The sequence below is a fragment of the Haliaeetus albicilla genome, chromosome Z (genome assembly GCF_947461875.1).
Source record: "Haliaeetus albicilla chromosome Z, bHalAlb1.1, whole genome shotgun sequence".
Taxonomy (NCBI): domain Eukaryota; kingdom Metazoa; phylum Chordata; class Aves; order Accipitriformes; family Accipitridae; genus Haliaeetus; species Haliaeetus albicilla.
Window position 1 is genome coordinate 6,571,262 of NC_091516.1, and position 27,277 is coordinate 6,598,538.

The window sequence follows — 27,277 nt, forward strand, 5'->3', positions numbered from 1 at the left end:
TAACGCAAGTCCCAACTTTTTCTATTCTTGTGAACTGCCAAAACCTTGCTTAGGAAAGAACTGATTCTAAAAACCTTCAGGAAACAAAAACATCCTTATCAATCTAGTGAAAAATCTGTAGCTGATCTTCAAGACAATTGATCACCTACAGCTATTTCACTCTTACCATACATCAGTCTGTCTTCATTTCTTTCCTATTTGCGTATTTTTTTCACTGTCTTTCTTTCATCCTGCTATAGCATTTTTTTCATCTTACTGCTTCCTCTTTGGTCTGCTTCCTCCTCTTCCCTGGAAGTCACAGGCAGCATCCTTGTCAGTGGAAAATCCCACACAAAGCCTATCATTCACTATTTCTCCATTTTTCAGACCGTAGTTCTGACCCAAGTGTTGCAGAACCTTAGAGACCAGGAGAGTTTCTGACCAAGGAGATGTTTATAATGCATGAAGAAATGTGCAAGAAAAAATGTACAGCCTTCATCCTCTAGTTTGAAATTTAGGATCTACCCAAAAATACTTTAAAAACTTATTTTTTTACAAATGTTAATTAGTGAATTGTGCAAAATGAGCCAGTGGAACTGGACTTACATGGGAAACAAAACATTCAAGCCTCTGTTACCACTGTCTGTAGTGGAAAACTGTGGAAAAAAGCAGAAGCAAGAGCAAGAAGATAGAACTAAGGTTTCATCTAGGCGGGTGCTTCCCCTGATCGAGAGGCATGAACCCATTCCCAATACAGCTCCACCACTATGGGATGGAACCCATACAAGTTTATGTACTAGCTAAGAAAAATGTTATGATCATTCAATATCACTGTGACTTCTAGAATGTAATAATTTCTTCTCGCTGTGGCTGTATGAGATAACCGGGGGAAATGAAGAGGTATAAACTGAATTACACAAACTAACCCAACGTTCAGGAAGGTAGTATCAAGTCAGATCATATCATGGCTGAAGAACAGGGGACTGTCTGCTAGACACTAGTGCATTTATGTACAGAAACAAAAGGACTCCCCAGTCTGAGTTTCTTTAATCCATTTCATTGCATTACAGCCATACTGGTATACCTGGGAAGACACATGCCCTGTATGGGCAATGAAGTTTTTCCTCTTGTAAAAATGATTTTTGTCCTGAAGTTTCGGATTCCATATGTTGTACACTGCCCCACCTTGGACAGGACTGTGGGGTCGAAGGCCTGAATTTAGGCAATTTTACTTAATTTGAATTGAATTTTACTTAATCCTCTGTGACACCTCTAGAGACTCAGCCCTTAGTGCATACAGACCTCAGGTCCAGAACAAGCTGACCTCTTAGAAATGGGTTCTGATTTCTGTCTCAGTCTGGGCCTGAACAATATACCAGGCATATAACAGGCAATGAGCTAAAAATATGCCACATTCTGCAGGGAGGAAGTGAGGGTTTCACATTTTGCCCAAGACTTCATATGTTAAGACCTCTGCACTGGCAGAATGAGGCAGCTATGCAAGAACAATGGTCTACTTTCAGCAACTGCACACTCTATGCCTGCAAGTATGCAGCAACATTACCTGCAAAAGATTAGTGAAGCGGAATCATGCTGCCTACTCAAGTCCTCAAATTCCTATTATTACAGAAATATAGGTATTTGCCATGTAAAAGAAACTGGCAATAAAGAAGCCTATCTAGAAAAGAAGCACATCCCCAGTATAATTTCTCTCCAAATTAGTCACAGTCTGGAATTTAAATGCATGATTAAATGCTTTCTCAGACACATCCACAGAATAGAGCTACAGGTCACACATGCAAGATTCCCTCATATTTATGGGCTGTTGGTTAGTTCTACTGAAATCTGTGACTTCTCCCACTTTTAGATACTTATGTTAAAATACTTCTGGGGCAATAGAGCTTGACCACTCAATAATGAATGAGCATAATTAACAAAGAAATGAGCACTTCTCAGTCTGAAAGAAATGTATTTTCTTGTTTTGACAGTTGAGCATCCAACAAAATATGCATGGCTTCAATATTGACCATCTCCTTCCCCACCACAGGCCCCCATCCTGTGTTACACTCCTCTTCCTATATTTGGCAAACCAGTATCATTTAGGTACTGTCAAAGGAAAGAGAATTTCTGGGAGAATCAAAAAAAATGTATGAGTAAAGAGACTACTTCTATTCCTTTTTTCCCATTCAAAAGAGAAAAAATGTTTTTAACATTTGAAAAAAACACTTTTAGATTTTTTAAACATATTGAACATTTAAATCAGATTCTAAATGTTTGATAAAATCTGCTGCAACAAACATGCTCATATTAGAAGACAAGCACAGTATAAGTTATTTCCCATTCTTAGACATCTTAGTCATTTCTCAGTTGATAATCAACGTTCCCATTTTCTAACCTGTTTTAAAGACCACATGAGATGATGTCAGAAACCAGCAGTTTAGTAGCAGATTTATTGTAAATTAACATCTCACTAGGTAAAAAAGATGAGCGGTCTCAACCTTCCACACCTAAATTTAGCAACCACGTGATTTATGAACAGCAGAAGATGAGGTTTTAAAAATGATGAGAACTAAAGTCATGACAGTTTCACATTCATTTCCAGAGATACTTGTGCCCCTGTTAACATTGCCTATCTCTTTTCATGCATTTGATCACAGGATAATTTTCCATGGTCTGACACTGCTCTACTCCCCTAATCTCCCATTCTTCCCCAGCTACAGTAAATACTCTAAATAAGTTCCCAGCAGAAAAAAAAAGGATATCCAAACAACATGAGTTTCTGAGCTCACAGGGCTTTTAATATACAAATGCAAGAGTGAATCCTTAGCACTTGCCTCTCGTCATTCCTAATAATGAAAGCAAAGCTCTGAAGATGTCTGTGGATAGAACATGTTTTGAATAGCACTACTGAGTTGCACCTGAATAACATCTGAAGACCAGTCCTGACATCCTTACTTAGCTGTTGATGGTATACAAGTCTTACACAGGCAAATGTCTGTTAAAGTCCAAGAGGTCTGGTCCTTGTGAGCACTAAATAAAACTCATAAGAGGGTGACAGCTGCCAAGTTTGTTGACACCCAGAATTAAACTGGTACCCTTAAGGAAGGAATGAACTAACTGTTGTGTTTGATCCAAACAGCATGCTTCTTTGGCTATGTCCATCTGGCTTATTAACCAGTTGATTACATAATTATGCATAAGAATAGAATTATTATGCAATTATTTATATTTTCAATTATTGACATACATAGTAGGTGGGTTTTAAGGAAAGGAAACAATTCAAAATCTAATAAAGACAGTTTTCTAATTAAGTTAGTTGCCATTACCACTACAAAAACAATAAAGAATTCCCAAGTAATCATTTATATTTAGTTACAGTTACATATTTTACCTAGATCTCTAGAAATATTTAGACAGATTCTGTACCATGATCTATGTGACATATAGAACAATACAGACCCCTGGACTGGTCTCTGCTGATCCTAGCCTTTGAATGATTCAAGGCAATTTACACAAATTGGCATATGGTTCCTAATGGAGAAGCTGAGATGATGTAAAATTACTTAAAAGAATCATAGCTAAAAGCAGGACCTAAGACTTTATGCTGGCACTTGACATAGGGTGGATTCCATCCATGCTTGCTAGTTTAATGAAAATAATTATGATGTTATTCTTCAGAGTTAGAATATTTTTCCTCTAGGGTAAGAAAGATAAGCTACTAACATTTCACACGATGGACTGATGGGGAAAATTGCTTTCTCCTGAAAAAAGTGTACTAACTTTTGCCATGTTTCCATTGGAAGGAACACACATATTTTGAATTATTGAATGGGCTAAATACATTTAATCACTTGCTTTCAAGGAAAAGAAGTCACTAGAATGAGCTCAAATAACCATCAGAAAAAGCCTTGCTGCTGTGCTTGCTCTCCCCAGACTCGTGGCATTTCCACAGACAAGCTATCCCATCAGCCGCAACAGAGAAGAGCCTGCTCTGATCTGGGCTCAGGGCTACATGCAGAACTCTCCCTTCATGACCTGTAAAATAAAATATGTGCAAAAAAAGGAAAGATACATCACAATTCTAAACTGATTATGCCAGCCACTTTCACCACCCCCACCCACACTATGGCTTGTTCCACTTTTACTGTAGCAGCAAAACATGCTGCATAGGCTGTGGGAAGGTAGCATTATTTATAGAATATTTTCCCATTGAGAAAGAGCTGAAGGCCCTATTTTCTTGTTAGAGACCAGGCTTTAACTGACAGAACTGCACCACATTGAGAAGACATTTCTGTCAAAGGAGAACATTGGACCTGAACTCTTGATTCTCCACACATTTACAACATCAGTCTCATCTGCGTCTCACTGCTGAGCTTTCCCATCCAGCTGCTGGGACAGTTTGCAGCTGATCCAACAATAATGAGATAGTGTCTCCAGCTGCTCAGTTTTACTGTTAAGGAGGTCTTTTAACAGTGATCTCACTAAATAATTTATTGGAATTGTATATTGAGTTTGTCTGCAGTCGTAGTAAACTTTGAGCTAGACACTGAAGGCCAGAAGCTACCCTAGTCTAGCAGCACAAAGAACGTACAAAACTCATTAATCTGGTTATATAAGAATGTCCCTCAGTAGAAGCAACTTAATTTGAACTAAAGGCAGAAAGTGTCTGTTACTAAACTGAGACTGAGATCTGTATTTACCTCACTGTTCCGCCATAGACCTCCTGTATCATCTAACACAATGTCAATGCTAAGCAAACCCATGAGGTTTTTAGGCACACAGGGGCATGAGAAATTAGAAACCTTTTTACTCCGAGTTACTGGCCATTAGCTTCTCTGGTTGGGTGAGTTACTGACAATCATGTAGCTGAGCTAGTCACCCAAGGAGAAAAAAAAACTTCTAAGACATAGTGTATCTCATCTAAAACAGACCAGATGAACCACATCCGAAGAGGAAATATGAAGGTATGAAGGAAGTCTTGGGTGACCAACTTGAAAGAATGTAGGTGACCTATGTCCCCCGATCATCTATACATGAGTTCTCCATGAACTCAATGGGATAGCACTTCTCTAGCTCAAAATAAATTTATGAGGATAAACATGTGAGGAACTGTAAAGCCTTGAAACTGTGGTACTTATCACAACGGTTCCTGATGCAGATCCATAGGACTGTTGCAGATGGACAGTCTGCCCTAACTTTGTGAAGCTGCTATAATGGCTCTGTGGAGCTACTGTGACTAAAAGCAAATATGTGCTGTCATGGAGCTGAGTAACATATGTCCCTCCTAAACTTTGTGACTAGAATTTTTACACCACCATTAAATTATTTCAGCAGAGATTAATCTTCAGGCTTTGCTCCTTCTCAAGTTATTGAAGCATACACAATCTTTGTAAATATTTAAGACCATGAGTTTACAACTCAGTGAATTCTCTATGGTCTCTGTTCAGCGTCTGTAATGACTTTGAAGGAAGAGCTAGAAATGTAGTCTTCGGAGGCATCCAAAACTATCCACAACACTGACTGAAATTTCATTAATAGTTTCAGTCAAAAAGAAGTGAAGGGGGATAGGGCGAAATCAGAAAACTTGGAATTATTGATTTCCATGTTTTCTGAGTGGAGTTTTCTGGTTTTATTTCATTGTTTCAAGACCACATTCAGATATTTTTCAAAGCAATTACATATTTTGTTTGCTTGTATGTTTTCTTTGATCCACAACAACTCTTCTAAGAGGAGGGCATTTACATCCAAAATGTATCTTCTTTTCTAGTAAATTACTCTAATAGTTCTATCAGAAATATCTAAAAAATTGACTCAGTGCTATAAAAAGGCTAGTATCTTTCAGTTGTTGTTCTGTTCTGAATATGCTCAGTAATAGGCAACCTCAGTTACTGAAGCACCCAACAGTAGCTGACAATGCTTCATTGTTAGCTGAGGACTGCAGCATTTTGCAGGATGATTAAACAATGAGATTCAGTTACAATTCATCTGTTCATTTCTTTGGGTGTAAAACTCATGTGGTTAAGGGTGTCTGAGGCTGACTTAGAACCATCTCACAAACATCCATCACAGTATTTTTTATGAACATAGTTTGATACATTCAGAATTTCTTCGAACATTCAGTTGCTTATAGTAAGGTATTAAGAGTCTTCATAAGCAGGAATATATCTGTGTAACAATTACCTGGTTTTTTTATTCATGAAAATTAGTTTCTCCTGCAGATAAGTAAACTGAATAGGAAACAGGATGATAAGTAACCCTCCAGCTTCACCAAATTACCAATGCACTTGACTTACATGGTAAATGTTTTACACCATACGCTATTCTCCAAGGTAAGATTAAATCTAGGTTTTATTTCAAATAGTATATTCAAGACTTACAAAGATTGAAGAAACCTCAAGCTACAGTAGTTAAGATTAATCATCATGTCACTTTCCAGATCATTTCTCAGAACATCACAGGACATTACCTTAAGAGCTGTACATAAATGAGGAGGGATAAGGAAGGAAAAGCAACACAGATAAGCAGCATTACACAAGGATAATGTGTAACCAGATACACGTATGTCTCTGCTGCCCTCTCTCTTCCACCCATCTTTGTTTTGACTCTCCTGTGCTTTCCTCTTAAAGGCTAGGGTTGAAGCTAAGTCCCTGTTTCCACCCCAGTCCCTGGTTCCAAGGCCAGAATCCCAGTATAGCTGGGATTAATAAATCAGGAATTTAATAAATGGCTTCAAATGTAACAATAGGCTACAAAAATATTTGTAAATATCAGCTGTCAGGTTAACAATCCAAAGCTTCTTTGGCCATATCTTGTCAGTGAGTGTGAAAAAACAACCTTACTTTGGAAAATGCAGCCAGTGCGTAAATAATTTGTTATTTTTCTTTAACTTCAGATGCTTCTATTGGATCACTTCAGTTAACACCGGAACAAGTAAAACTTAATGGATATGAGTGACAGCAAGCACCAGAAACAAGAAGGTTTAATAGCCAGGAACAACTTTTATGTGTAGTGTAGCCCTACAGCACCATGGACCAACACAGAGCTGCAAGGAATCTCCACTTTCCTCCAGCTGTCAGCATGGTACAAGGGAAACATGCTGCACCGCATTGCTTCACAGCCAAAATCATTCATTAAAACCCAGACAACTCTAAATAACACATGGAGATTTATTTCAAACTTCATTTGAGGCTGGTTGACTATCCTTGCATGATGAGCTGCATAATAAAAGAGCCACGTCTAGTTTGTGTTACCTAGAAGGCCACCAGCCTAGAACGTACTGGAAGCAACCTGACAGTAGCACACTCAATCCAGGCCTAGTAAGCCTTAGGAGGAAGTGGAAATCCACATTCTCCACCTGGGATGGCCTTAAAAATGGTAGGAGAGAATCCCATCATTAAAACCAAGGAATTTTACAGAAGCAACTTACACTATTATCTTAGGAAGTCAACCTTTACAATCCCATGAATCAGGATTGTGCACATGCATATGTGTAGGCAGAGGGAGGGTTTGTAGGTGACTGCTCTTTTAACTCTTTTTTTTTAAGGTAAATGCATAAGGTATGCACTTGCAAAAACACACTGATTAGACAGATAGTAAACTGAAATAGTTAAAACTATTAATTGAAATACTTGCCATAGAGTTCTGATGAATTGGTAAGCATGGGATACTTCCATATTTTCATCTGATTTCCAGGAAGGCCTTGTCCAGTCATCAGTTCACTGGTTTTGGGTAACCAGAGCAAGGAACAAATCTATTGCAATTTAAAATTCTGCTTTAGTTTTCAAAAAGGGTCAACATACACCATTCAATAGATTTGAAATGTTATCTACAATGTTTAAACAAGCTACTGAGAAATAGTCCCAGCAGAGTATTTACTTATTGAGAAGGATCATTTCATTCCTTACACTTCAAAGTACAGTTGCCTTATTGTCCTATCTAAACGTGATAACAGCCTATCAGTATAAAACCAAAGCCCTTCAAACACATCCTCAGCTGAGTTGTAATGGCTCCAGGAAAATCCACAGTTATGCTGCTTTACTCCAGCTGCGAATCTGTTCCTCTGTCTCCTAATATTCAAACTCCAGAGATGGATGTCTGCCCTCTGACTCTTACACCTCTTCTCACCCCAGCACTCTGGGAATTTTCCCTCCGCCTCAACATTCTCTCCACATCAAGAGTTTTGGCCAAAACTATTATTGCCAATAAGGAAAAGATGATGAGATGTGTCTGGCTGCGAGACCACCTCCTCTTCAATCACTTCTGTGTGGAGACAGAAGTGGTGAATGAGAAACAACAAACTGCTTTTGAGTCCAATCACACACTGCAGTGCTGAATGTAGCACAATTGCACATCCAGAGAAAATCCTGCTGTTCCTCTGACCACAGAACCACCCTCAAAGTCAGTGGGAGTTTGCCAGATGAGGACAGCTGTACAAGAAGAGCATAGCCTAAGTATGCAGACATTTCATCATTTCACCTGAGAATCTGTAGCTGCACTTTGGATGATTTTCTCACGATTTATGTCCCAGACACGCAAAATCCCATCTTTCATTCCACCCCCTGTAGCAAGGACTTTGGACTGCCAAGGACACCAGTTCATAGCCTAAAAAAAAACCAAAAAAACAAAAAAACTGAAAACAGATCCCAGAACAGACTAGGAGGTTAGCTGGAAAAACAAGAGTAGTTTTTGCTTAAAAGCCTAGTTGGAAAAATGAACTGCAACAAGCACCCAGAATGTATACACACAGCAATGTAGGATCTCAAAACTCCAAATGCTGCGTCCCTTCCCATTGCTTCACAGTAGCCTACACTGTCCCACATATGCTCATAAATCTCCAGCTTCTCTGCTTACCCTTCACAGGCCACAGGCTCACACCTTAGTAGCAGAAGAACCCAGCAGGGTAGAGTCTTACTGCCTAAGCCTAAGAAGCCTAAGCAACATGACTTAACAGGGCTTACAAGAGACCTGGTTTCTTCTGAGATATTTTCAGTATATGCCTAAGGCCCAGACTCTACCTGGAGAAAAGCTACTAAGAACTCATTTCCACCTGTTTCAATAAACTTCTCTGACCCTTTAACCCCAGTGCTTCAGGCCAGCCTCAGACTCTTTTGGGAGGATAAACACCTTATAAATGCTGGACTCCCCTGCCTCTTATTGCTAATACCTGTCCTCTTTCCCACACCGACTGGGACTTCATAAAGATGAAGAATCTTAAATTGTCTCATTTCCAGTTTCCTACTTCAGATTATTTGCTACCAGCAGTGACATGAAAATATGAGCAGGAAGGCAAAAGAAACCTCATATTTAAATGAATTGCAGCAGAGAGAATTTTCCAAAACTCCAAAAATGGAAAGATCTTGTTTGTTAACTTGTAAGTACTGTGCCACCGAACTTTTCTGTGCAAGGCAGAGAGATAGAGGAGAAGGTTGTAAATTTTATTTCTATTTGGCATTATATTTACAAAGGCCTACTAATCCAGTAAAATTTCCTTATCAAAGCCCTAGCAAACTTACCTGTGACTTGGAATGAGGAAAACTGGCCTTAAAATTAACTGCATCACAGACAGGGAGAAGAAACTAATAGATATCAGTGAGATAATTTGAAAAATTCTCTAACTGTCCACATCAACAATGTGATTTTATGAGAGCAAATATAGAAAAGCAGACATTCCTTCTCCATATACCTTAACTGCTGAGGAATGAGGTATGGTTTTCAGTGGCTGTGACTGCAATTTCGCACCTGGGTCCCTAGGCCAGATATTCAATATACCATCACTGGACCCACTTGCCAGCAACTGGTTGCTTAGTGACCATTTCAGGCTGCAAATGCTTTGTTTGTTTTGGCAAAGAGTCCCAACATGGTGCTGAGCAACCCGAACATCATGGTGATGAATAGATCCTAGTCGTGAACCACTGTAGATAAGAAAAGACAGCATGGGTTTAATGTTAAAGAAGACAAGCTACATCACCACACTGATGTTTCTCATGTGGTTTCAGAAGCAAACCACATCACAGTGAAACATGCCTGCAGAACAACAGTATTTCAGTAAAAGGAAACACAAACCAACTATCAAAAGCACACCCTGACTGTAGAGGTGGCTGTCAACAGAAAGGAGCCAACCAGCTGCTCAGTTCAAGCCAAGCAGAATACCTGTTCTCTCTCATGGTTATCATTTCTCTGAAGATATACTGCACCGTATGCCACAAATCTGCACCCTGTTCAACTGTCAAGCCATTTAACATAAACTATTTCCTGTTCTTCATGAAAAATCATTTTGCAAGATTATTTTTGCCAAGGCCAGGTATGACTCCATGCCCAACAAAGTGGCAGTGTAAAACTGCACTGCTCTGGGAAAGGGCTTACTAACAAGCAACAGTATGTTCTTTGGTTCTGTCCCTTCCCTTGTCTCCTTTCTCTCTCCCACTTCCAGGCTTAAAGAAAATCTGCACAGCCTGAGACTGTTGCACTAACTGCCTGTTAGGGAATGGATGCATGGTTCTACAGCCAGTATCATCAGTCTACCAGACAAAGGAAGACATGCCCTGCCTGGAATCACAGCTACTGTTATAGCTTAGCTCCCAGATATAGGTTTCACACATCAGTAGTAGAGTTGAACAGAAAATATTGAATAAATACCTTGCAGCACACTTTCTTTTCCTGCCTTGCTAAGGACAATACCTACATTAAACCTATGACAAAACAGCTTCCTGCTTGAAATTCACACTTCCAACTATTACGATGACAGTGAAAAAATCAGGAAGTTCAATAACATCTTTCTGGGTATCTGAGAAACAGGTATCTGACATTACTGCAATAGATCAGTTTAAGGCATTAATCTTCCTACTAAATAATAAGCAGAAAATCTAACCAAGTGCATTGGGTCTGGCTGAGATGGAGCTAATTTTCCCCTCAGCAGCCCTCATAGTGCTGTGCTTCATATTGGTAGCTAGAAAGGTGCTGATAACACACCAATGTTTTGGCTACTGCTGAGCAGTGCTTGCACAGCATCAAGGCTGTGTCTCCAATATTCCCTCCTCACCAAGTAGGCTGGGGGTGGGTAAGATCTTAGCAGGGGACATAGCCAGTACAGCTGACCCAAACTGACCAAAGGGATATTTCACACCATATGACACTATGCTCATCAATAAAAGATAAGAGAAAGGGGCAGGGGCCGGGGAGGGGGGGGGCGGCAGTCATTATTATGACATTTGTCCTCCAGAACAACCGCTACACATACTGAAGCCCTGCTTCCTGGGAAGTGGCTGGACACCGCCTGCTGATGGGAAGTAGAGAATAAATCTTTTGTTTTCCTTTGCTTCCACGTGCAGCTTTTGCTTTTATTTTATTAAACTGCCTTTACTTTAACTCACAAGGTTTTTTTCCATCTTATTTTCTCCCTCACCCCCCGTCCTGCTGAGAAGGGGAGTGGTACAGCAGCTTGGTGGGCACCCGGTGTTCAGCCAAGGTCAACCCACCATGCCAGGAGAAACAGAACTGAATTGCCAGCATTGGTCATATTAAGGTTTTTCAGTAATTCTAGTGGTATGAGTGGGAAGGAACTGGGCTCCTGAGAAGCCTGGCTGAAAGGACATTTTTCCACTTGGTATAAAAAGAAATCAGAATTATTTGCTTTTGACACAGAAGACAGCATCTGTTTTGCTAAAGACAAAGAGAAGCCAACAAAATTTTGTGATGGGTTAATTTATGGTACTGAAATTTATTTACAGTTTCATGATGATGTGTTGTTGGACTACTTTTAATGACAAGAATTAGTATGTAATCCCAAGGTATCAATTGTCCACAGTGAAGTTTACTGTAAGAATGCTGCTCTTATTTTAATAACAATGTATATTAACTCCATGTCTTTTTTTCTACTTATACAGATATTTTAACTCTGCCCTAATGTTAGAATGAACTGGTTAGTTTCAAACCTAGCAAGAGAAATAAATGTTATCTCAACCTCATCTGTTAACCATAACTGTAGTTCACAGGTTCATGCTGAATTTTATCATCAATTTCTACTCAGACAGATCTGTAATTTAAGTTTATGTTGTTTTCACTCCTTTGGCCAAGCTGAAATACAAATTGAAACTAATGCTTACTCTAATAAGGTTATGCCATTTGGCATTGGCAGGATGTTCCAGCTGCATCCTTGCAACTTAACCCACACAGTGTACCTGCTCCAGCAACAGCATTTTATTAACTGGTTGTTCAGCTGGTATCCTTGTACCTCACTTCACCTAGCAGACTTAATACAATCAAAAGCCAGAGCATCTTGTGAAATCAAAATAAAACTACCTCTAATCTTCATATCCAGAGATACTAGTTTCATTTTGAGTTTAACAATAAAGTCAGTCCACCCTTGCTATTATTTCTGCGTTTAAGTAAAACAGAAGACTATCATATGATTTTAAATTCTACAAGCATCCATCATAAACAAGTCTCCCCTCAGACCCTTCAAGTGTGAGTGAAAGATCTGAAACAAAAAGTGTGAGGAAAAAAAACATAAAAGAGTACACTTGATCTTTCTCATGTGAGTCCCCACATTGAAATGATCCCTAAATATAAAATATTCACCAGCTAGTATAAAATTCACCCTTGGTAAAGCAAAGGTCAACCATTTCAATCCTCCTTGGGTTGTGGATAGCAATGACCTGGCCCTCCCTTGTAGATACACAGCTAGACAGGTGTGCAGCTCTAAACAACTGTGTTTTGCTGTGCATCTGAAAAGACAGATGCAGTCTTGATATCAGTGGAGGGGTAGTCTAAACCACACGCCCTCTCCCCAGCACCAGGCAGGCTATGATTTTTGGAGTCCAGACCTACTGGAGACAGCACCATTTAAAGCTCAGGCTTTGCACAAAACCAGAGTCACAGCCTCCACATGCTAGTGAAATTCTGCAAGTGGTGACAGTTTTCTGGAAGGAGAGTAAGAAACAGAGACTAAAGAGGCAGGATAAATCCCCTTCATCTGCTTTCCTGCCATACAGTAAATCTACACACGATTTCTGAGATGGCCAATAAGCGGAGGGACAGGATAAATCACCTTTGAGCAAAGCCATGGAAAGCAGCTAAAATGAATGGGACATTTGTCTAAGTAAAAGCAGCAGGACTCTTTCTGGGAATACACTATACCACTCACCTGCTCAGAATATAATGACTCCAGCTCAGAGCTCCAACTACAGACAGGTGACCAAACATATTTCTCAACCTCTTTTTGGTTTCAATGTCCCATAGCTGCCAATGCGAAACACATAAGAAATACAAATTTAACAACAAAAAGAAAACATATTTTTGTTCTCTTCATTCATTTGCAAGTAAGCCACTGCCCAGTTCTGATCTGCCATATGGACAAGCTCGAGCTCACCGACTTCACAAGTAAAACAAGAAGGAGTATTTCCAATTTTGGCACCTATATCAGTGATGCTGAAGTCAGACAGGATTGAAGGGAATGCACATCTCCAAGCTTAAAGCTATTTATTTACGTGTCAGTATTTGGAAGTCCATACTTGAAAGCACTGGCCTTTGGCACCTTCACATTGCTGACTCAGGACTGCAGCTGGTAGGTTCCCATATTATCTAGGATCTCAGCCAAAGTCCCACAAAATCTTTTGATAACAGGACTGTCCTATAACAGCAAGCTGAGAGGTATGTGTATAATCAGACTGAAGTCAAATTCTTGTGTGTGAATTGATAAGGAGAGTTTTGGATTGAGTTCTCAAGACATTGATCACTAGAGTGATCTTAGCAAGAGAGATACAAGAAAAAATAGCATGTGCTGAGTAAAATAATTTAATTAAAGAGTTCAGTCATCAGCTTTTTAGTGGCTTCAGAGGCTCCATTACATACAGATAGCACTGGATGTCACTAAGCCATTCAGTAAGGTGCAGCATGATACAGACAAGTGCTATATATTTTCTCCAGCAGAGCTCTTCTGTAGTTTAGCCAATCTTTTTAATTTGTTTCCTTAAAAAAATCAGTATCAAATTGTCTTGAGGCCACTTCAGCTGTAAATGGAGAAAGACTAAAGAAGTAAATTATCTAGTACTTGCACTTCTCCATCACTGGTGCCAATTGCAAGGCAAGTTCCTTCTTTTATCCAAGCCAGAGATGAAATGTATTTGGAACTGGAATTCAGATCAATGTTTCCAATGCCTTGAAGAGTTCCTCCATTCCAGATGTGTGCAGCAGGTCCTACAGCAATAGCAATGAGATTTTCAAGGCTCCAGTCCAGTATGTTTAGATCTAGAAGAAAGCTACTAAAAATTACTGCAAAAAAGTTGTAGGTAATAGGATGGGGTGAAGGGGAATATGGTTTGGGGGAGAGGTGCTTTTTTTTTTAATAGCTATGGAAAAACTTCAAGAAAATGCTTCTATGAAACCATTGCTAGCAAGTATTCCTCCTACATGAAGGAGAGTATATCTAACAAGCCAAGGTCTTCATGAGTCTAATCTCTACAAATTGGTATGTTTGCACAGCAGGATCTGACTTACAGCTTCCCTACTAGAATTTTTTAATCTATCATCCTGCATTTTGGATCACCACATCACTCACTCTAATTTCTGCCACAAGAAATTAGGCTCCTCCACCAACAGCTACAGTTCCAAAACCACCATTGTTCCAAGGTAATTCTTGGTTTTGGGAAAGACAAAGGAGAGAGTCTATATGCTACAGTCTGTCCTACATCCTCAGGTTAATGATAACATTTACCCTGCACATGATAGGGGAAAAAAATGCAGAAAGGAATTAGTGAAATTCTGCTCCTCACATTCAGAGCTTGCTCAGCAAGCATATGATGGAAATGCTGTTTCCAGTGCCCCTGATGCTGGGCGCACTGCGCTTGCAGATCCTGGCAAAGCAAGTCACTATAGCAATTAGCCTCAGAACGGCATGCTACATCAGGTAGGCCAGAAGTTAGTATACAACATTTAATACCAACCCTTGACATTCTCCCATGTCAAGGGTAATCCCCAGCTGTCCATTTAGGGCAGCTTAAAAATCATTCTGCATGACCCCTGAAGCACAGAAGATTGTCACCACAGGCCAAGGCCTGACATCATATTTTGGTAACTAAAAATCATTCTGAAGAACAGTGGAATCCAACAGCCAGCTGTCTGACTACAGTCCTGGTTGTTGCAGCCAGAAATCACTTCCAAAGACTTCTGTTAATGCTGTTAGTCTTGGGGCATACCTTGTGCACAATCAGTGTAAATCATACAAACAAACTTTTGTCCCGTTCATAGATATACATAAACACTTGCAAGGATATGTTGCAAAAATCTCCAAAGGGACAATTATGAACGCTTGCACATACAGAGATATTCGTTAGATCTTATGAAGTGTTAAAACATGTATTTGCTGCTGTAGACCAGAGATCCACCTGTGTTCACGTGTAACTGGTGCATGTTTAATTTTTCCCTGTGCAGCACCAAATATGTGAGAATTTAGTTCAGAAGGTATCTATCATCCAAACCATAAACAGTGTCACTGATTAGACATCCCAAAACAAGAGATTTCAAAATCTGCTCAGTAAAGTTGCTGCTGTGCTGACTGGCTGCTAGATATCCAAGGCTGACAGCTGAAACATTTAACTTAATTAAGTGGAGGTAAGTATACTACTGGTTTGATTTGAAAGTTGTATTGAGATCTATAGCTGAAGGAAACTGCATGAGAGTTAGGTAGTATTGATTCTAGGGTTTGATCAGGCATGTCTCCATCCTGGGACAGGCAGTCTTCAAGGATGCATCCTTATAAGAAAAATGACATCATGCATATGTCCTGCAGAGCTTCCATTTTATGTGAAGGTGACACACCTTTGCCATTTTTCTTGAAACACACATAAGAATTCCCAATCTCTGCAGAAACCAGAAACCACCACACAGGAGAAATTAACTTACAGTAATCATTGCGCAAGCCAGTAATATGAAGCCTCACTTCTGGCTCCCATGGTATGGAAGGCTTCATTGTGGTAACAGCTCTAAACTCATTCTGGGTCTCCTCTCGGCATCCTGCATGTGAAGGTTCATCACACACAAATCAGTAATGCAAACTCCAACAGTTTTTCTCAGGCCTAAGCCTTTCACATTCTCACTATATTTGTCTCTCCATTGTCCAGAGGAGGCCAGAGGGTCTACTTTATGCTGGGTAGGCTCAAAACGCTAGACACACTAAACTAGGTGAAAGCCACCTTTTACCACCTCTTTCAAACCTCCATGGATTTAGTCAGCTAGAACAGAGAATAGGGCCCACTGTATTTTGTCTAAATTGTACCACAGCTCAATACAGAACATGGGGGGGGGGGGGGGTCTTTTTCACTTTAGTTTTCTGTCAAAAGTTGTTAGTAGCAAAATGTTTCATATGTGCTCTCCCACTTCAAAATGCCCTCATATGGCAATTAACTTTTTTGCTTTCTGGTGTTAATTTGCCACCAAAAGGTCTCCCCTATCAATACCTAACCACAGGAAAAGGTTTTTAAAGCACGCACACTTTGATCACAGCACACTAGGCTTGTGACAACACATACATGAGAAAAAAAAGCAAATACGAGCAAGCAGAAGAGTCATCCTTTGTGGTCACTGTCTACATTATGCTGCAACAACTCCTAAGCATCATAGAAAAAAAGCCAGATCACTAGCACTATGAATCATTTAGTGCTAGATTTTTATGTGTCAGAAATTATTTTGCTGTAATGTGCAGAGCAGAAAGCTGAAGATTCACATTTCTGTGCTTTTCTCTGTGTTTTTTAATTATTCTCCAGGGAGAAGTATTTAGAATAAATATCAAAAGTTGCAGGGGCAGAAGATATTACTCATCTCTACAACTAAACTTCTCTGTTCAAAAAAATTCAACACTGACAAAGTTTTTGTACTGTGTAACTTAAATACAAACATAAATATCCTACATGGAAATCAAATGACAAATTGTGGAGAACTTATTGCACATGATCTGTCCCTACTCTGTCCTGAATCTTCTCCCCTAATCCAAAATTCATTTCTGCCAAACAACAAATGTTTCCCTTCTCAGCTGTGGTACCCCCTCTCTCACCGAATAAAGACTGAATATGAGCAAGACACAAGCCGCAGTGATTTTGTTCTGTATCTAAAATTTTGTGGAGTTAAACAATCAAGCAGGCTTGCAGGAGCAACCTTCTCAGACCAGCCCAATGAGGTATGTAATTGCATTCTAACTCTAAAAAGGTCTAATGTCACTGAAATGAGATTTCTTTGTGCAGAAAAATGTGTATTTCTAATATCTAGATTTTTCGTCCTTTTTTGAAAACTTTACCAAACCTTTCTGAACCCACCCAAGTAAGATAATTCAGGAAAATTAAGGCACTTAACTGTAACAGTTGGATGAATAGCAACACTTCTGAAACACTCTGAAAATGTTTTTCTTCTTTAACATTGGTAGTTGGTATTGAGCAATGAGATATAAAGGATTAAATCACCTCTGTAACTTATTTCAGGTTTCTCTTCTCTCGTGAGTAATTCATCTACCCCAAATTCATACTGATCACACTTTCAGCTCTATTCACCTACTTCATACACACATGAATGTGCATAACAGGCTTTTTAATTAGTGGAAATTAAGCTTCATTATACCATTTTTTTTTATTTTGCCTGGGTACTAGCAGATATCACTGATTTTTGATAGGATTTCAGCTCTCACATGCCTGTGTCACTTCTCAACATGAGACCCAGGAAGTGGTAAGTAGTCAGTACTGTCACACCAAACCACTTGATCAACAAGTAGGTGGGTAGAATAAAACCTGGCATTCCTGATACCTGTATTCATATGCCATCGAGAAAAAAAACACTGTGACTAATCCCTATACTGTTGCTATTGACTGCTCTGAAATGAGACTTACTTGCATGGAGAAGAGCAACGAACTCAACTTCTTCTACAGCAGCTGAACTCCAGATTCATAAAGAAGCTGTTTCTCACTGTTTTTACATGAGCATGAATCAGGCCCTGACTGGCAAGAACCCATCATACACAGAAACAGCCAGATCACCAAAACAAATCATCTGTCCAAGACAGAACACAACAAAATATTGATCTGATATTTAATGAACTGTCTCATACTCAAATAACTCTAGGAATATCTGTATTACTTCAAAGGTTAGCTCCTCACATCCCACCTGTTTTCCAACTTCCTGATCATTCACACTCCCTTATGCTCATTCATTCCTAGGATATCTTTTGGAGCAAATTAACCAACTCCCCCACAGATGAAACCAGAGGCAGTGCTAGGGACAGTCTGCTCCAATTAGGAGCAACAAGACCCCAGCATCCATGCATGTCTTGCACCCTCATGTACCCAACAGTCCATATGATACATATCCTGTGCCCATTCTGCAGCACAACCCTACATTATTTTTAGGGTTCTGAAACTGAAAAGCTGAAAGGAAATTAATGTTTTAGGGCCACCAATCCATCAGATGGGGCCCAAAGGAGAAGCAGGTAAAACACTAGTGGTTAACCACACTGGAAGAGGTGGAATACTATCTCTTCACAGGTGGTGAAGGGCTAAAAATAGCCTTCAGCAGCCACTTTGTATTACTCTGTAACACTTGCTGGAACAGGTAGATGCACTTCCTTTTCCAGTATAGATGCAGCCTGCTGTATCTTACTGTTCAGTGTGCATGAGAGCATTTGCTATGTTGAAACATACCCTTCCAGATGCAATTGTTATTTTCACAGACCTTCATGTCACCACTTTCTGCAATGCTATATCCAACCTCCTGGACCACTGGAAGCTGAGAAGGACATTTCTGCCAATACATTGAAGTGAAAACAAGACTGAATGAAGAATCTGTTGAAAAACGTATTTAAGCATCATGGATAACACAACTCCCATCAAAAGGCTCAACACTTGTTACACAAAAGCTTCAAAACAGCTTGTCTTTTGGATGGGAGATGAGTAATAAATATAGAATACCAGTGTCCAAATCATGTGCTCTAACTTGAGCCACCATCTTTCCTTCCATAGAACACCAATTCACTGTTAATGATCACACAAACTTTAATAAAGCTGTTTCAACAAGGCCATCTTACCAGTGGAAGAGGTCCCAGGCTTGTACATCTGTAGGTACTACCACAGGTCACCTGCAAAATATTAGTGCCCTCTTGTCCTCTTCTGAATTGGCATTTGGGCTAGTATTACCGGCACACAATGCCATGTTTTCTGCATGCAGACAATAAGTCTGATGCCTCAGGCTTGCTCTGTGAGAGAAGATCAGTTTTGTGGTGCATACACTGCAGGGCCATTGATTCCAGCATGAGACCTACTGGATGTCAGAGTCCTCTCTCAAACCAGGGTCCTAGAGCCTGGCGTCCATGATCCCATTCCTTAAACCAGTATTACAATATGAAACTGAAAATACATACAAGGTGTCTCAGAGGAGTAAGATTTTTTTAATTACATTATCATTTCCTTGGGTGTCAAACTGATGATGCAGCAGAGAAAGGTAAGAAAAGAGAGATCTGAATTGTTATTGGAACTTTTTCATTCTTCAAAAAAAAATTAGCTTAGGCCTTTAGCCAAGATGCAGGCAAAGGCTCAGATCAGCTCACACAGGATATGAATCTCTTCACCGATCCCTAGTAATATGCATTTCTTCACAATGTTCAGTGAGTTGAATGCTTTGATGACAGTTGTCTGTTTGGTCTGTAATTCTTATTTACAGTCAGGTGGAAATGCAGCTGATGTTTTTACCAGCCACTCAAGATTAGTATGTTCTTCCTCCAATGCCTGTGAAAACTATCCTTCCAAGCACACACAGTGTTACTCTTCTTCAAAACCCTGTTGCAATCATGATAAGAAATGTCTTACAAAAACATAGCTGGAAAAAAGTGCTCCTGCTTTATATATCCCAGCTGTTCTACAGCAGGCCTCCAGCTTTCAGAGGCACTTTATGTATGATTTATATAGACAACTTGGCAGAAAGCTAATCAGATTGCTTGGATCTGTGTCCCTCTAAACTAAGCGCAGACATTTCTGTGGAAAACCGATTGTGTATAAAAGGAAGCAATCTGCTGGCCCACAAAGAGACCACACATGCTCCCTGGAATGTGAGAAGATTTTATTTTCAATGCATCCCATCCCTCTATGCTACGAGGCAGCACAAATTAAATAGTAATTAATTACTATATATAAGAAGATTAATAGATTTTCGTATGGTTTTAGCCAGGACTGACTTCCAAATGGTTTTAGGAAGGACTTGGGTTTTGGACATCCCACCATATTATCTCAAAGACACTCACATCACACTTTTAGGAAATTATTGTGGTCCTTGATAGAACTCTAAATATCTCAGTTCTAACTCAACTCCTGCTTGTAAATTACAGTGTAATTCTAGGTAAGTCACTTCCCTGTACAGATGAAAGACTGACACAAGGTCCATACTGGGACCGGTACTGTTTAATATCTTTGTCAATGACACAGTGGGATTGCGTGCACACTCAGCAGATTTGCAGATGACACCAAGCTGAGTGGTGCTGCTGACATGGCTGAGGGACAGGATGCCATTCAGAGGGACCTGGACAAGCTTGAGACTTGGGCCCCTGTGAACCTCATGAGGTTCAACAAGGCCAAGTGCAACATCCTGCACCTGGGTCTGGGCTACCTCTGGTATTAATACCGGCTAGGGGATGAAGGGATTGAAAGCAGCCTTGTGGAGAAGGACCTGGGTGTACTGGTGGATTAAAAGCTGGCAACATGCACTTGCAGCCCAGAAAGCCAGCCATGTCCTGAGCTGCATCAAAAGAAGCATGGCCAGCAGATTGAGGGAGGTGATTCTGCTCCTCTACTCCGCTCTTGTGAGACCCCACCTGGAGTACTGCGTTCAGTTCTGGGGCCCCCAACATAAGAAAGACATGGACCTGCTTAAGTGCATCCAGAGGAGGGCCATGAAGAAGATCAGGGGGCTGGAGCACCTCCCCTATGAGGAAAGGCTGAGAGAGTTGGGGTTATTCAGCCCGGAGAAGAGAAGGCTCCAGGAGACTTTATTGTGGCCTTTCAGTACTTAAAGGGGGCTTATAAGAAAGATGGGGACAGACTTTTTAGTAGGGCCTGTAGCAATAGGACAAGGGGTAATGGTTTTAAACTAAGAGAGGGTAGATTCACACTAGATGTAAAGAAGAAATTTTTTACAATGAGGGTGGTGGAACACTGGTACAGGTTGCCCAGAGGGGTTGTAGATGCCCTGTCCCTGCAAAGATGGGGCTCTGAGCAACCTGATCTACTTGAATATGTCCCTGCTTATTGCAGGGGGGGTGGACTACATGACCTTTAAAGGTCCCTTCCAACCCAAACCATTCTATGACTCTATAACTAAGGGTGAAGACAATGACATGTACTCATCTTTTAAAAGACGTTGCATTTTAAGAAAGAATGTTTTACATACATTACTCCATAGAAAGTTCTTACCATCTCACCAAAAAGTTTTATTAAATTTCTCTGTGGGGTAGATTCAACTAAGATTACTAAACCCATTGAGTTGTGTATTTTAATAATTCTAAAATTCCAGACTCTCCAATCAGACCATGGAGGAGGGTAGGAAGGAAGAAAGCACTGTTGTCAAAAGGAGGATTTTCCAGATTATTTTGCTGATTTAGAAAGGAAAGTGATTGTCCCAAGGACCAGGTTTCCCAGAATGATGTAAAAGCATGGTCATTTTCGAACATCCAGTGACCTTCAAGAGTACAATTATATCAGCCAACAACCCTGTTAGCCCACCTGTCCTGACACTACCCTCTTTTCTTAGAAGCTGAGTTTGATACCCTCACAGAAACTTCTCAATAATACTAATCCAGGATTATAAACCACTATAAGCAAGGACATTGAGCATGCATCTCTGAAGCATCCTTACTCAACAGTTATGGTTAAAAAAGTAACCACATGAAAACAGCTATCAACATCTTCAGTACTAACCTTGCAACTAGTGCAATCAAGGAAAGGAGAGCACAAGAAAAAGCGTGGTCACTGACTGAAAGTTTACAACTTAATACATGAACAGTCACAATTAGATGGCACTAAAATAGAGACATGTTTCTGAGTATAATGTTATAGTAATAACTTTTACTAATAGAGACAAGTATCACCATGCTTCACATGAGAAGTCAATTTTCAAGAAGTTAGTGAACAGAAACAGGTGGGTGGCTGGAGCATAGGTTTATTTAAGATGGCCAAAAAGCAACAGATAATGCTTAAAATGAAAAGAAAAAAAAAAAAAAAAGGCGTCAGCATCCACTAGGAAAAATGAATGGATAAAGTGTATGCCAACACCTAAATGGGAAGCGATCTGAAGTCTTTGTTTCATGTTAGGCAGATTCCATGTGTTCTTTCACCCTCGGCCAAGAATCTGACCTTCTATTGTCATAACAAAAAATTTTATTCTCAGAAAGCTACTTTTTGTCAAATTTTTCATAGCACCTCATTCTGTCTACGTGACAAAATGAACACCTACATCCTGCACAACTGAAGAAATTATCTTCTTCACACATAGTCATTATTAAAGCAAGTGGAAAACTGAGTCATTCATGCTTTTCATGCGTATTTTTTATAATGCACGTTTTCCCTCAGAGGTAACAAACACATCCTGAGGGCTTCATTAGCTTGGTTTCGATTTTAGCTTGCAGGACGATAGCCTGGAGGAAGGGGAGAGAACCTGAATCACATAAATGACAAAGCAATTGCTCCTGACATTTCTGTAGCAGACATTTCCTAAATGGACCTCCTCATGTTACTGTTCTCCATGTCAATAAGGTAGTATCCACCTAACGGATTACAGGCCAAAAAAAACCACATCAGGAAAGCAAATACCCTACGTATGCACTTGAATGTTCCATTACTCACCTGTTTCTTTTCCATTTCAGCTCTCCTATTATTCCTCCCTTCCAAGCCTGCTGCAGCATGACTGCTAGGTAGAGTCACAACAGTTTTCATGATGGAGAGTTTCTTAGGCACCTGAGGTATCACTGGAAAAACAATTGTATGTAAAAACCATACACAGGGATATTTGTCAAGTACTTTCGTAGCAGCAGTACTCTAAAAGCAGATCTGACACACTAGGTGGGACAATGCAAATACTGACATTTGAACCAGTCACCCTGCTTTCCTTTTGTCAGTGAAGAGAAAGAGATTTCTACAGCACTATTCATCTTATCCTAAAAGAGATGTCTAAAAAAGGTCAGATTGATCATTCCCTTTATAAAGAGTACCTGTTTACTACTGCATCTGATATCCAGTCTTAGATTTATTGACTGGTTACACAGGATCCTACCCCATAGGCAATCAGTATCTAATTTCCCAGAACCAACATACAGGCTTTCACCACTGCTAGTAGAGACAGCATGCAAGACTTTCTGTTCCAGAAACTGAAGTAGGGAAGACGTCACCTGGTTTTAGAACCTGAGTTTCCTAGGGCTGGGCATGTATTATTGAACAGCTTTGGTATTCTGCTTAGCAGAAGATAGAATTGCACTTTCTGACCAACACCCATGGCATCATAGGAACACATCCTGAACACTAAACGGCATCTTTTATTTGCCCTCTAAAGATTTCAACCATTAATCAAGAAGTGAGCCGTGTTCAGTTCCCCAGATGTTCCAGGAAGCTTTTCTTGTACATGCAGCAGGTAAACCCTTCCCCCCTGTCCCCTAGCACTGCTGGAAGTACGAGCTGGTGAGTTCAAAGGCTCATTTAACCTTTCCTCAGTTCCCTCTGTTGTTGACAAACAGCCTCCCCTAGAGTCAGTTCTTCTTCAGACCAAGTGAGAGTACTGAAAGTTGGATCTGTGCTCTGAACGGCCCTCAGATAAGTCTCTCCCTAAGGTGAGTTGAGTGTGAGCGTCCCTTGGCCGCTGTCCCTGTGTCAATACCTGAAGCCTTACTCATTGGAGGAGAGACAGTAACGCAGGGCAAGCTTCTCCTTCAGTGAGCGCACACTACACCACATCCAGGCACGCAGACTGGTCCAAGCTCTGCCGTCATGGCCGGGTCTGCGGTAGCTGTGCGTAAGGCAAAGGAGAAGCACAAGGAAGGAAAGGCGAGGGGCCTGTATGAACTCTCCTGCTCTCCTGTCTGTTTTTTGTTAACAATTCCAGGTATGAAGGTGCAGCAGCAGACCCTGTGCACTGTTAGAGCCCAGTGTAACTTAAACGCAGCCCAATACAGCCGCCACCATAGAGGAGAAAAGATTGGTCTGTAAGAAGCATTGCTTGGCTAGGGATGTGACTCTCTCGTCTGTCTTTCCTTTAACCCCTGCTCGATGTCAGCTGTCCGTATGACCCGCTGTCCCAGGCTGCCTGCGCACTGGCAACAGGAACCTTGGGCGCAGCCCTCCTCTCACGACAGCAGCGTACCCCTGCTGCGAGGACGCTGGCCCCGAGCTGGCTCTGCCTGTGAAGGTCTGCACAGACTGCTGCTGCTGCACGCTGCCACAGCCCCAGCCCCTGACGGTGGGACCTGGCGGGGACGGGACGCCAACCCACACCTTACACTCATTCCCCGCTCCTGGTTATGCCAGAAGACGCCGCATGAGGCCATCCTCAATGCGAAAGTGCTCCTTTGCATCCCGTCTGACCTGGAGTCTTCCCCGGTGCGCGGCGGGGCCGGGGCCCGCCGGAGGCGCAGGGATCGGTCAGGCAGCGGGCCCGGCGCGGCTCCGCGGCGCCACCGCCCGCGTGCAGCTGCTGCCATCTTGTGACGATAGGGCTGCTCGCCACCGGAGCCTTGGCCGCCAGCTTCCTCTTAATGGAGCTCTTAAACCTGGAGTACGTGGTCCTTTCCGGGTCTGGGACCTGCACAAGTGAAAGGGGACGAAACACCAAAATTCGTCACGGCTTACTACCAGCCCGTCCCTTCACGCTGTTTCAAGTTTTCCTCTCCCGCGCCGCGTGGGCTCAGCCCACCTCAGGGCAACAGGCCTTGGAAATGGATGTTGGGCCGAGGAGGGCTCCAGCAGTCAGTCGGCTGCGTGGAGAAAGGGGAGGGGGGGACAGAAAGAAACAAACGTTTCTGGTCAGATAACTACCCCTGAATCAACTATCACTCAGAAAGCCTGCGGCAGAGGAAAAAAAAAACAAAAAAAAACAACAAAAAAACCCAGCACTAGATTTGTGTCACTCATGCGCTAGGCTACAGCGCTAGCCTCTGAAAGACCCAAGGCATCTTCAGACATTTAGCACAGGCTCGTGGGTCTGGTCTTTCCCGAGAGATGGGCATTTGGGCAAAACCCACATTGGCTGTCTGGAATCAGGCTGGTTTTCTGATCTTCACCTGAAGGAGGCCTTATCTCTCTTCTGATTTCTGAATCTGCTCACCACCACTGTGGCTTGCTCATGGGATTATTTTTAATGTTATCTTAACACTTTTTAAGATATATCAAATACTAAATAAAATATATAATATGTATTAAATGTAATATATATAAAATATTAATAAAGATTAAATGACAGATTTACATTTCTTACTTTCAAATTCATTGATAGAGCAATTTGTGTCAGAAAAACATAAAACATAAGAATGTATCAAAATTTGAAGTGTAAGAGCCTGGATAATATTGAACACAAGATTTTGTTTTTCAAACAGTTTTAAAGGAATGTTTTAGGTGAAAGTAGCAACAGTAAGGAAGCACAGCAAGTATAATAGGCTTCTGGATAATTACTAGGTACTCCAGTAAATATTTATAATACATTAAGTCTTGTGATTTTTTTTTTTCTGAAATAATATTAGCTGCAAATTGCAAGCTATTGAAACGTAACTTAGACACCAGGACCTTGCATGGATTTTCTGAAATCAAACACATTCAAACTTGCTTTTAAAGTCAGCAGTGTCAACTGTGCTTCTTGTTGAGTACAGCTTTGTTCATTTCAGCATGGATGTCTGTGCCTTTTCTGTCCCCACCACTGAAACACCACGCTCACAGCCCTCACTGCCAGGCAGAGAACAAGGCTCCCATATCCTCAGATCACAGGAAACACCCATACAAATACTGAAATGTCACAGTATTTCCCAAGCATCTGTTATGTAGAACTGTGTGAAACTCTCTATACAGTCTTGTTGAACAAAATGAACATGGACTTTAGCTATTTAGAGATTATAGAAATGGTTGAACATTCTGTGATACTCTACAAATCAAGGATAGTTGAGGTGATATCAAAGTCACTGAAAAGGCAACAGACCGCCAGATTCAAGGTTTCACCTTCCAAAGTCTCATTCTATTTTCATCCTTTAAAATGTAGCCTCTAAGTGCAGCAAAAAATCAGAGTGGTAAGAATAACTGACACAGAAATGCCTCTTCAACAGTGGTTTGGACTGGGAGGAAAAGAAAGTTAGCAGAGACTGGCAAGCAACATAGGCTGAAAGACAAGTAATAGCTTAGAAAAACCCAAGAAGAGAAATGTGAGGAGGACAAAAAAAAATCCTGAAAGCTGAGAGGAAGGGAGGAAATAGCAAATGGACAGAAAGAAAAAGAGAAGAACTGAGCAAGGGAAGACATGAAGAAAGACAGAGAAAATTTTGGTTTTTCCATAACTGAGTTGTTACCACTACATGTTGATGTACCTTCAGAAATCAGGAGCAACAGGCAAACATTTTTTAAATACAGAACAATAAAATGAAGACAGATAAGACACCAGACTTGTGTGTTCAGACTCTAAAGTTCAGAGCGTCTTTCACAATTGCCTCAGCAAAACACCACTGGAGCTCCCTGGCTGATACCTGAGATTCTCAGCTAACTCATTCTTCTCTCGTTCAGACCTTCCATCTTCTCCTCTCAGCATAGCTAGTTGCCAGTTAGCCAGCAGCAATAAGAAAAACAACTCATTTTCCATCACCAGCCCCCCCCCCCCAAAATCCATTTTATTATCTTCTTTTATGCCAGCCTATCAACAAGGAGTTTTTCCTCTGCCCCACGTGCTGTAAAAGAGTTTTATAGAGAAAGCTGCCTGTGATCCCCCAGCAGCTGATGAGAGGCTGGACTGAGGCTTTAAATAAACAGGGTGGTTTCAGCCATACTGCCTGCCTTCCACCTCAGCAGCCAGCCCCCAAACTGCTTCTCAGGTCTGTCTGATAGCATAGATGCCTGCTGCTCAACAACTCTGTCAGGGACAGCTGAGGGACGCGGGGGATGTGCTAGAGGTGCACTACAAACCCACAAGAGGCCCCAGCAGCTCTCAAGACAGTGTGCAGACAAATACTGGAGTATCCCACACAGGTCAGTTCAAAAGAGCAATCAAGATCCTTAGGTGATGGGAACACACTTTTTATGCATTTCTTTTTTTTTTTTTTTCC

General features: G+C 40.9%; 1 protein-coding gene across 1 annotated transcript; it reads right to left on the reverse strand.

Moving 5' to 3' along the window:
* Positions 1–2,429: 2,429 nt before the first annotated feature.
* On the reverse strand, positions 2,430–24,795 carry CDC20B (cell division cycle 20B; the record flags this gene model as incomplete). The annotated part of the gene is made up of 10 exons (XM_069777548.1): positions 2,430–4,014; positions 7,612–7,729; positions 8,455–8,580; positions 9,662–9,890; positions 13,121–13,215; positions 14,027–14,223; positions 15,877–15,987; positions 18,654–18,753; positions 22,839–22,960; positions 24,567–24,795. Coding segments are annotated over 10 exons (1,488 nt in total), but the record flags the coding sequence as incomplete, so codon positions are not given.
* Between the last annotated feature and the right edge of the window lie 2,482 nt (positions 24,796–27,277).